Source organism: Morone saxatilis, unplaced genomic scaffold (assembly GCF_004916995.1).
Source record: "Morone saxatilis isolate NCDOM2014 unplaced genomic scaffold, NCSU_SB_2.0 Contig3, whole genome shotgun sequence".
In the NCBI taxonomy this organism is placed as follows: domain Eukaryota; kingdom Metazoa; phylum Chordata; class Actinopteri; family Moronidae; genus Morone; species Morone saxatilis.
The window spans coordinates 4,462,670-4,475,174 of record NW_023339873.1 but is presented as its reverse complement, the minus strand read 5'-3'; the positions used below and the strand labels follow the sequence as shown (position 1 = coordinate 4,475,174).

At 38.7% G+C, this 12,505-nt stretch overlaps 1 protein-coding gene across 1 annotated transcript in view; it reads right to left on the bottom strand.

The window, feature by feature from the left end:
- The window catches only part of paplna (papilin a, proteoglycan-like sulfated glycoprotein), an 18,328-nt gene extending 16,199 nt beyond the window's left edge, over positions 1-2,129 (bottom strand). Inside the window, exons 1-3 of the mRNA XM_035673337.1 lie at positions 2,017-2,129; positions 274-397; positions 9-89 (exon numbers count right to left, since the gene is read on the bottom strand). Coding sequence (XP_035529230.1) covers positions 9-89; positions 274-379 — 187 coding nt within the window. The 5' untranslated portion in view covers positions 380-397; positions 2,017-2,129. The remainder of the gene's footprint in view (positions 1-8; positions 90-273; positions 398-2,016) is intronic.
- Between the last annotated feature and the right edge of the window lie 10,376 nt (positions 2,130-12,505).

Sequence of the window (12,505 nt, the reverse complement as noted above, 5' to 3'; positions counted from 1 at the left end):
GAACTCACCAAGGTAGTTGCGTGTGGCCACTGTTTCCCTGATGCTGATGGTGGTGGCTCCAACAGGGATGATGAACATCTGGTTGTAGCCTGAGATAAAAATTAGACAAAGCTCCTGTCAAACATACAAACAAAATGCTACAAACCCAGACTGAAGAAATCTCTTTCTCTTTCTAGTACCTCTGTGATAAAGTGGGAAATTTGCTGTTGTGACAAATGAAATGATTGAAAACATCTATTAGTGTGTTCTCCAAGATACAAATGTACAGCGTACCAGTTGGCAGATCGCGTACAGAGAAGCTGTTCTTGACAGGGTAGCAGGACTGTCCGTTACCCCCACACTGCAGGCAGGGGTCTTCCTGCTGAGGAGACTCCAACATGTTGTCACAGCCCAGACGCTGGAGAAAGAAAAAGTAGAGAAACGTTTCATAAACAAAAGTATGATTGGAGCCAGAGTTGCAGTGATGTTTCCTTGCAGAGATATGGAGATGATATTGTCCTTTTTCAGTGTCACTTAGTTTTCTGCTGCAGATATCAGCGGTTCCTCGCTGAATGCAGATTTTTCTAACAGTTTGCCAAACCTTCAATCATGATTCAGTGTGTTGTGTTCTTGCATTCGTCTCCATCACTTTGGAGTTTTAATGGATATTTTTAGTGTCTAGTGATGATCTAAAGGCTTAGAGAGGTTTCCATAAAAAATGTTAAAGATTTAGAGAAATGCTTATAAATAGTGTAAATGAAATATTAGTATTAGCTGTAACTAATGAGTATTTCAATTTTATTCTACTTTATAGTTCTACTCCACTACATTTATCTGACAGCTGGTGTTACTACTTAAGAGTAAGTATAATATTTTTGTAGTAAGATTTTACAAATAAAACATGACTATAATAATAAATCTATCAAATATGATCATGTGTTAGTGATTAAACTATCCAATAGTATATAAAGTAATTAAAAGATGCTCCATCTCCACCAGCTGTCGCATTAAAATGCTGTAATAATCAGTAATAATTTTCCAATAATATGATATATAACTATTTGAAATGGACCCCAAAAAGTACATTCAGCTGTTAATACTTTTTACTTTTTCTTCAGTGAAATCTTTACTTGTATTTGTATGTTTACAGAGTAAAAGTTTCTTCCACCTCTGCATTTACTTACCAGTGTTACCCTATTTATCCCATTTTATAGGGAGGGAGGTGACCAAGCAAGTAATATATGCACAAAAATATAATTTGCACAAAAAAACAACAACAAGTGCTGAGTCAACACTACCACAGAAACCCTTGAAAAGGCAGAAGTCCAATCACAGAATAGCCAGTTCAGGGGCCAAACCAATATAAAGCCTGATTTAACATTTAACAAGGTGTTGGAGACGTTAAATTTGTGGGCGCACACTGTTTCTGTGAAAGTATAATCCTAAAACATGAACAAAAACTTCTTTAGCTGGAGGAATAGTGTGATACGTTTAAAAAAAGTAAAGGAACAACAATAAGGGTAAAAAATAAGACCCTGTTCTCAGAGTGGAGTTTGGGTTTTGGACAGCTGCTCCCCACAGAGGAGGTGATAAAGACATGATGACAGGGGTTAAATAGAGGAGGTGTTTCATGAGGAAAAAGTTGCAGCGATAATTACATGAGAACAGAATGAGAGCAGAAAAAGTGTTTGACATTACCACATAGTGAAACTAATCCTCTGACTGTGTCCACTCTCATTAATGAAATAACGCTGTAAACCAGTAGTTTGTGCGCCATTAAACTCTGAGATATTTTATTCCTATGACTTTGACTTAATGGAGAGACTAATCCTGTCATTAGATAAATTCTGCAACACAGATTAGTGATTGAGCCTAACAATTAATTAACAATTACATGATATGAGGGAAAGAAAACCTTGCAAAATTAGGACAGTAAAACAAACCTTCAATGGCAATTGCCATGCTGGGTTAAGATGGTGCACTTCTGGCTTTACCATTGTTATCAGATGTGTTAAATTTTCTGTTTGCGGAACTTACTTTGCGACTCCATCCACACAAACATCCCTCCGCCCAGGGTGGCAGGGTGTACCGTCAACCACAGCGCTGCGGTGACGATAGTAAAAGTTTTCTCCTCTTGGCATGCAGTTCAGCTCACAGGGGTTCTCAGCTGTCAGAGATTTTAGAATAAATGTGAGCTCTCTCAATTCATATCCCAATTTTACCTCAGTTTTTCCTGCTACTTTTACTTTGATTCTGACCTCCATAGTATGGGAGCCACTTGTAGCGTTTCCCCTGGAAGTCAGTCCCATCAAACTGGGAGCACTGCTCTTCACGGAAATCCTTGGATCCCTCAGGACAGTCCTGAGTGGAACAATGGCAGGCAGCAGAGGGATCAAAGAACAATTAAACAGAAATACTTCAAACATAAATATATCTGGTTTATTTACAGATGATACGTTAATTTAGTTTAATGATTGTTGTCTTTCATCCTAATGAAGGTTATAGATTTATCAAAGGCATAAGCATGTTTATAGGCCTGCCCTGATTATGAAATAATAATAATAAAAAACTTTGTAGTTTGTGTACCTGGATGTTGCAGGAGCGGTAAGACTTGTCTGGTCCCACACAGTTGTGTCCTCCATCAGTCCTGTGTGTAAAAAATAAAGCAGAAATATTAGACGCTATTGGCAGATCGATGAACCCTGATGCTTGACCTGTTGTAGAGACAGAATTTTCCACATTATCTTCTTAAAGCACAAGGATGAAGTAGCCTCTCACAAAGCTGAATGGAGAAGAAAAGTGACGTCTTATCTTTGTGAGTTAAAACTTCTGTAATATATGAAGCCACTCATTTTTAGCGGGATACTCCACTGATTTAGTATTTAGTTGGTTTAGGGTTAGGGTTAGGTGACCTGTTGGAGAAGTAGCCAAAGCCGAGATATCCTGACGCAAATTAAAATGATAGAATATTATATTCCATTTCTGACAACTGATCCTAAATGTTCCCTACTGGGCCTTGAACTCAAACTGAGATAACATTGATGACATTAGCAGGGTTATGTTTTTTCAGACCTCCAGAGACACAGACGACATCCTGAACTGTTTTCACATGATGAGTAGAACTCCTCATTATATGTAAACTGACATTCATGTATAAAACCAGGGCAGTGACCCTTAAAGCTAAAAATATGTACTTTCAGTACTTTATCGGTGCTGTAAAAAAAACAGCTTTTGCATCTTTTCCGACTGAAGTTTCATTAAAACTTTACGTGATGCAGAAACAGGTAATGACTAGGTGAGGCTGCAGCGGATATATGCAAATACAGCTCAGACTGTCTGTGAGTGCAGAAATAACAAGTTTCAGCTCTGACATTAAGTGGCATTCCTCTTTAATCTGTGCCTTAAAAAAAAAAGCAAGCTCTCAGCAGAAGCCTCAACATCATCACTGTTGAGCCTAAAACTCGCACAAACATCGGTGAACCGTGAGACAGCAGATTGTTTTGCCTCCCTCCCTTCCAGCCATGCTGATAACTCATGATTAAGTCACCTCCAAAAGTACCTGCCCTTAAGCCTAAAAACAAGACACGCTCTTGTCAGCACGCCAAACCTGAAACTAAAACATGTCCAAACGCTCAGTGACAACATCCAGCCTTCAACTTTTCACCTGGGAATGAAAAATAAACATTTGGAGCATAAAAAAACATTACTTTCAATTTAAAATGATACATGACAAAAAGATTGGAAAAGTGATGGTTATTCACGCAAATTTATCGATCACACAAAATTAAAATAGATTACAGACCATGACTGACTAAATGACAAGCTTAATCCCACTTGCAACACTTTAAAGTGTGAGCCATTTGGAAGGAGGTCAGGGAATTTTATACTAAAATGAATGTTGGGAAAAATGGGAGTTCCTGTAAAGCACACAATGAGTCAACAGCTGTCTAATCATAGTATTTAAAGGTGTGATCCTGGCAAACCTGGCAGACAAGATATGACAGAGTTCATCCTTTAGGTAACGGTGGCCAAGACTGTTATTCATCATTGAGCTAAAGAGGGGAAACTCACTGACTGACTATCTGACTCATTGACTGACTGCATGGACAAGCTGGAAACCGGCATCTAATGGAGCATCAATAGACAGTTCACTCTGTCAAACACTCGACATACAGTAGATCTATCAGGGCTCACTTTATTCTGCACAGGCTGTTTTTCCTTATTGTGTAAATGTGAAAAACTAAATTTTCCTGCAGTTTCCCTCACATAAAGGCAACAAAAAAACATCAAACAAGGTGATTTAGAAAACTGTTTGGACATGTTAAAGAAACAGCTCATTATATGTTCTGCCTGGTGGGCATCTTTCTTGTCCTCTTTTTATCAGATCCCCTCACAGTTATTGCTTAATAACAGAGATACACCTACAAACACTTTATGACCAGAATTACTGTAAACACAAAAAAATGCAGCTGATGAATGACAGATGACTTTTCGTTACAAAACTTGTTAACTGTTCAGAGGAAATCCCAGCATTGATATGGGTTTAAGAACTGTAGTATGGAGTATTTGTATTTTTGCTACTTTACACTTACCCTGCTAAATTTCAAAAGCTAATTTATCTGCCCTCTGTAGTTACGGCATATTTTACAGATTTGAATATTACATTACCAAAAAATAATATAAGCTTTTATTATGCATTTTTTTTAATCTAGGGTCTTCCAAACTTTTTGACCTTTACTAAATAAGTGTCTAGTTAGAGCCACAATTTCGGATGTCTCTGAGTTGTTAGCAGTTCCACCAAAGACAGAATAATCCTTTAAACATCTCAGATGGTTTCATTTAAATGACTGACTTATTTCACAAAAAGCAAAGATTAAAGAAAGGTCCAAAGAGTTATTGTGACCCACTAGAGGAACCTTCCACCTACTGTATGTTGGGAACAACAGGACAAACCAGCTACAAAATGCTGAAAATCTATATATAACAATATATCAGTCACAGGGGCTAGTTTTCTGCAGAACAAATACTTTCACTTCTGATACTTAAAGCAATTTTTGCTGCTCATACTTTCATACTGTCACTCAAGTAAGTTTTGAATGCAGGATTTTTTGCTTGTAATGGAGTATTTTTGCATTAATGTCACTTCCACTTAAGTAGAAGGTCTGAATATTTTGTGATGAACCAACATAAGACACACACCACTTCCCACCTTGTGAATACACATCGCTTTATGTGTTGCATGAGGCAACATGCCGGCTGGATTCCAGCAATATGAGCTACCAACAGAGCATTTACAGTGTAAGCTGGCAACAACAAGCGAGCATGACTTTATCACTCGTCACTCTGTCCTGTTTAGTCAGACGTAAAGAGAAGCAGATTTATAAGCCAACCTAAAAATGGACTGAAAACCATATTTAAAGACGTGATACTTTAAAAAATCATATGCAGCAAGGGAAGAAGATTCTTTTCAAACCACTTCTGAAATCTTTTTCAGTCTAAAAAGGGCAGATAGAAATATTCACTCCCCATCTGATCCTCTTCAGCAGCGAGCGGGCAACACCCAGCAAAGAGAAGTCCTTTTAATGTTAAAGGGCCCCTCCCTGCAGTCTGCTTTGGATGTAAGACAAGCCCACATCCTCGTGACTTCAAGGCATTCTTTTAAAATCAAGATACAGTCTGTGCCCATGAACCTCACAATTAGCTTTATTCACACAGGAAAAAAAACCCTGTGTGTGTATTCAGGGCTTCACAATGGACTGAGTTTGTCAAAGACAGGCTGGCTGTGAGTCCGTGTGTAGTGTGTGTGTTTATACAGCTATGTTTATAGATATGTAGGTGCATTAGAAACAGATAAATAAAGGCAGGAGACATACCTGTGGGTGATACAGCGTCTGGTTCTCAAGGTCACACCGCTGCCACAACTACGGCTGCATTCTCCATAAGGACCCCACGTGTCCCAGTGATCCACACCGGGCACCTGCACACAATACAGCAGTTTATACATCCCAGTGTAACATTCCACTTTCCTTTCAAACCAAATCTCAATGAGTTTTAAAGTTCATTCTCTGCCTCAGAAACAGCAAAAGTTTTAAAGGTCAAGAATCAAATTTAAAGCATATTTAAAGGACCAGTGTGCAGGATTTAGTGGCATCTAGCCAAGCATGTAGGAGAGACTACAGTGGCAGCAAAAGTTGTGCAAAACGCGAAAGGCCCTTTCTGGAGCCAGGGTCTGGTTTGTCCATGAATACTATATTCAGTATTCTCCTAAATGTTGCACACTGCACCTTTACGCAAACATAGACAAGAAAACACTAAAGTTTGTCAGAAATATTTTAATCTGAACAACTACTATTAGGTAACAAAGGACGAAGATTGTGTGATATGATTGAAAGCTCCGGACAGTAACCAAATGGAGCTTGAGGTGAGATTGTTTTGTCCACCAAATCTAACATATTATACTACTATACATGTATGTTTCTGGACCATCCCCTCTGCACCGTCGTAAGTTTGATATCTCAGGTTTTGGTGGTGACTTTGTCTGCAGCTTTCATTGTTTTTTATTAGTGTGCGTTCATTTTCAGTGGAACCTCATGGGAGTTTACCGTGAGTGCTGGAGCCAAGAGCAGCTGAAGGATTACCAGAGGCAGCAGCATCTTCATTGTTTCCTGGGAGAAGAAAAAAAGATGAGACATCCAGAGTTAGTCACTGTGACTAATAGAGGCTGTTACACATTGAGCAACTTTTCCAGAAGCAAGCCAGGATAACAAGAGCGGAAACTGTAATTGATATGAGATACAGGCCAACACATACAACAGGACTGAAGAGATTGAGCAACCTGAACCTTGTAGCTGAACCAACAACAGTAAACACAAACCCTGCAGCGTTTAGTATATGAATCAGTTATCAATCAGTAGTCATGATTTCATTGTAGATCTTTAAGCAGATCATCAAGCTGAACGTACACAGTCACTGATGCAACGGCATGTCCTGTGGTTTGGTTTGCAGCCACCAACCACAGCAGATATTCAACAGCTGGATCGGCATCTGTTGGTTTGGTTAGTAATGTTTATATCCATTGATAAAAACCTTGTGTGTCAATTTGAGCTTTAGTTAATCCGACCGTCACACGCTGTGTCCTTGGTGTATCAAATTGTAAGACATGTTGATTTTCCTGCTCTTCTACGACAGTAAACAGAATATCTTTGAGTTTCGGATTGTTGGTCGCACTAAACAAAACATTTCAAGACCAGTGTGACGCATTTAGTGACATCTAGCGGTGAAGCTGCAGATTACAACCAACTCAACACCACTTGCCTTCCAGGCGTGTAGGAAAAAATATGAATATTATATTCCATTTCTGCCAATAGATCCCCCTCAATGTTACATACTGGACCTTTAAGATGTTAAATTGATGAACATTTTTCATTATTTTCTGACATTTTATGGTCTAAATGATCAATAGAGAAAATAGCTTACCAACAAAGACAACACAAGCATCTATAACAAGGCCAAATGTCACATATTTTTATGTATTTTAGGATAAACAAGGAGAGAGCTTTTTGTAAGATGTCCAACACTTTAAACACCAGCCTTATCATTTCCATCCGCTATCTCATCTCTTAATTGCACAACTGAGCTAAAAATGTCTCCTTTGTTGCACGCGGAGAGGCTGTTTGTTTGTTTTTTCCGGGGCAAACGGAGGGTTTCTTGCACCCTTGAGAGAGAGAGAAGGGGGTCGGCTGGAGCTGCCAAACCACCTCTGACCCCGTCCGCTATGACGAAAGAATGCCCCTGCAGTGAGGAGAGTTTCCCTGCAGCCACCAACACCCCACAGCGAACAGACAAGAAGTCAGAAGGACTGATTATGTCAGAGAGGAGAGAAGACAAACAGTCAGCATGTCTGATCTGTCTCTCTCAAACACAAACACTCGCTGCACCGAAAGCCCCAAATTGAGCAACTTAATGGTGTCATCATACCTGGGTGGTGATAATCTGGGCTCCTCTGTCTGAGCCTGCATCGCTCATTCACTTCTCAGTTACTCGGAAAGGTAAAGGAAATGACTAGGGCTGCCCCAGTGACTACTTCCATTACCAATTAATCTGCTGACTGTTTTTCCCTTTAATCAATGAATCGTTTAGTCCATAAAATTGTGAAAAACACCATTACAAGTTCCCAGAGCCCAAGAAGACAGGTTCAGATTGGTTGTTTCTCCGATTAATGGCCCAAAATCTCCAATTCACAACAATATAAAACAGAAAAAACTGGTAAACGCTCAAATCTGAGAAACTGGAGCTGGAATGTTTGACTTTAAATTACTTTAAATGATAAACTGAATGTTAAAAGTGTTTTCAAATAATTTTATATCCATCAACAAATCCATTCATTGATGATGATTCCAGCAGCACTGTAGCCTAACTGTATTATTGATCTCAAATGAGTAATACACATCAGGTATCTTCACCATTTAAATGAAACAAATTAAGAATGATGGTGACTGATAAAAATCCTCTGAACACACACTGCAGACACTTTAAAGTCAACAAATACTTTGAATACTTAAAGAATAGAGGCTGGAACCAGCAGATATTTGGCATTTTTTACCAGATGAATGAGTTTAATTCACATTAATAATTCTCTAATCCATTAAATTAAGTAAAAATAAATCTTTGTGTGATTCCTGCATCCCCTTACTTTTTATTGTACCAGCTCATAGGCCTTTAGCCTCAGGCTCTACAACCAAATTAACAATTATTCGTCAGTCGGCAGGGCAAGCAGTGTCTTGTGTTCAGTGTGTGGAGCATGTCTGCAACTGGCACCTGGTCAGTCTATCATTAATGGGTCCTGAAGGAGAAACTATTAGGCTAAATTTAGACTATTTCTACAGAGAATAAATAATAAATCGACCGTATCCTTTGATGTTATTTCCACAAAAATGTCTCTGTGGACTACAAGTTGTGGTTTATTGTAACTTTATTAAACATAGAGACCTGTTATTATCCTCTATGGTATATCTATTATATTCCACATGTTTATGTCATTCAGCAGAGAGCTTTTACCTCCTCTTGTATTTTTTGGATGATTACTTTTATTTCTATTAAACGAAATGTAAATGTAAACTATGATTCAGTCAGACAAAATTTCTTATTAACCCTTCTCCAAGACTAAACCCTATTTTTCATCCCTTCTAACAAATATCTCTGTTAGAAAAGCGCATAAAAAAGGCACTTTCCCCTTAAAAATATCTAATTTAAAGACAAATCTAACACAAAGGAGCTTTCACAGTAATATAGGTGTAATCATTGGGCTACTCACCCCGTTCAGTGGTTTTAAATGCGGGTTCTTGGAGTCCTCACGCACCGGTGGATCCTTGCGGAAGGACCGTGCAGGGCGCAGCAGGACTGACAGACAGCTGGTTTCTCTCCGGAGCTCTGACTTGAAGATGCGTCTGAAAAAGAGCTGCAGTGTCCTGGATATATGAGGAGGGTTATCTGGCTGGAACCTCTCTCTCTCTCTCTCTCTCTCTCTCTCTGTCTCTTTCTCTCTCTGTCTCTCTGTCCAACAGGAAACCAACCAGGAGAAGGAGAGAAAGTCTCGCTGGTTAAACCTCCTCCTCGGCGTCATCAGCGCGCTTTTTAACCAGCAGCTCATCCAGACCAATGACAGCCCCTCCTGACAGGGATGGCGATCTCTTTACGCACAGTCTGTAATTTCAGACTATAAAAATAACAGTTAATCAGCGTGTTCGTTTGTTGTAAGGCCTCCACAAGCATATATCCTCCACTGGGGTTTTGAAAGAGTTTATTCCCACTTTGCTATGACCAACACCTCATTATAATGCTCTCCCGCTGTACGCGTAATACCAGGGTGATACTCCAAAGCCATCTCCCTTGAATGTTTTGGGTCTAATGGGAGAGCAGGGTTATTATTTTTAGCTAAAAATGGGTCCTAAATGTTACCTTACTGTGTGAAAAGAGGAGCTCACTGGAATGTTTGTTTAGTAGGACTTTATTGTGTTTTGTTGACATTTACTTCCTATAACTTCAACTTAAAGGTCCACTGTGTAACATTTAGGATCTGTTGTCAGAAATGCAATATAATTATCATTAGTGTATAATCACCTGAAAATAAGAACAATTGTGTTTTCGTTACCTTAAAATGTGTCGTTTTTTATTACAGAAGGAGTGGGTCCTCTTTCACAGAGGTCGCCATGTTTAACCGCCATGTTTCTACAGTAGCCCAGTAGCCTTTCTCGTTTTTTGCAAGTTTCACATCCACAATAGTTTCTCCTACATGCTTGGAACAGGACGGTGAGGCGAAGGTGTTGTAATCTGCAAATGCACCACTAGATGCCACTAAAATCGTAAACACTGATCATTTCAATAGATGTAACTTTGCTCTCCAATAACACTGTCAGACTCACGATGGACTGTTTTTAAATCCAAAAGATCATCATCTTTTTTATTCCATGCATTCTTCTTCTTTGTCAAAACATGGCGACTACATTACCCAAAATGCATCTCAACTGATGACAGTTCAGTCGGACATTCTCGTGTGTTATGCTGGTAGCGGCTCAAGTTGACATGAGGAGCTGCCTACGGAGGTCTGGCAAACTCTTTCTAATTCCACATCACCAGTTTTTTATTTTGTTTTTCATTTTTAAACTTGTAGTCCTCAACTGATGCTGACTCAAATGACATCACTTGAGGCAAATTATCAGATTTCGTGCAGCTACCGCTGGAGCCACAAAAGGCTTTATACAACTCATATACTACTATACATACAGTATATATATATACACTATGTAGTCCCCAACACTTGTAAACAGACTTTAATGTACAGCAAAATGCTAACAGCACGCTAACATGCAAAATGCTAACAGCACGCTAACATGCACGCTCTCAGTTTAGTGTGTTCACATGCTAACTCTTGCACAAAGTAAAGCAGCCATTTTGACGTGAAATAGTAGGATAATCACAGGTTTTACTGATGATGATAATTAAGGTTCTTCTGCTGGTATGGACCTGCTACACTAACGCAACCTCAATTAGTATCATTGGTAACACATGTGATTAACTTACTATTTAATGTCAAAAGAGATATTTCAATAAAGAACCAACATGTCAACTTCATCACCAAAGTACTGTAGTTCATCCTCTGGGGGCCACAAATGTCTGTACAAAGTGTGAAAATCCATCCACAAGTTGCAGTGATATATCAGTCTGAACCAAAGTGGTAAACTGATGGACAGACACTGTAACACCCAGAGCCATGCTGTCTGGTGGGCTAAAAATAACCAGAATAATTACAAAATCAACATTTTTTTCCTATTTAAATGTTTTGTCTTTTCTTCTGAACATATTAAAACCCAATTGGTAGATGCCTCCCTTTGCCACAAACTGGGCGTGCACATTTGATGAAGGTGGCAAATGATGGAAATTACCATAAAGCATTGTTATTACACCAAAATAAGGGAATATGTGATGTTTTATATGTTATATTGGATATGCATGAACAATATAGGTTGTCTGTTTGCCAAAAAAGTTATTTACAGACAGAAAAAGTGATGTTACTTATGTTTGGGGTCTAACTCTTATGTACAAAACCTTTAGAAAACTCCAGTTACAGAAATTTAAAACCACTCATTTGGGTTTCGGGAGCACAAAAAAGAATTTCCAACGCCAATCACTGTATTTAACTATATGTTACAGTTCTGTCTCTGTCTCTGAGACAGACTTTTAAAACATGTCATCAGTTTATAAGCAATGCTCATAAAATTAGTATCAAGATAATAAAACGTTGTTGTGTATTTTGAACTGTTGAAGAGGTCCTGTAGTTTCCAGAACCCCAAACAGAACATTAGGGTTAATTAAATCAGCCCCTGAGGTTAATCTCAAATAAACAATAACACAAAGGCTCTTAGAGGAATCTGACAGTTTAATTGCTGCATCACCCTGAACATGTTAAAATTGCATCCATGCAACATGGAAAAGTGATTATTTTTGGTTTAAAAGAGGAAACCGCCTCGGCCACTACCAAAGCTGTGTTTAAACTTCTGCCAGTATATGTTTTTCAAAAAAAAATATATATATATATATACCCCCTCACCTCCTCTTCTCTCTCCTCTCCTCTCCTCTCTCCTCTCATTTGGAGGTGAGGTTTTTTCTAAACATCCCAACAATCCACTTTGCACTTTGGGTTGCCTTGGGTATGAAATGCTGTATATAAACCCAAAGCTACTCGAGTTATGTAGCTGTGGGCTGATTTAAAAATACATCTTGGGTGTATTGTGTACATCTCTTAAGCTAACTTTCTACTGTTTACATGTTTGATGATTTTTTTTTGTATTTTTATTGGTTTATTTTTTGGCCTATGATCCATTCAGAGAGGATCTGTGGAACAGCTACAGGGGTGCATTGTTTTCTTCACATGTGAATAAACCAAAGAAAAACAGATTTAACTCCCCAGAACCCGCTCAAGCCACGTTTTGTTTATCTGGTTACACTGAAGGATCTTTTTCCATGTTTA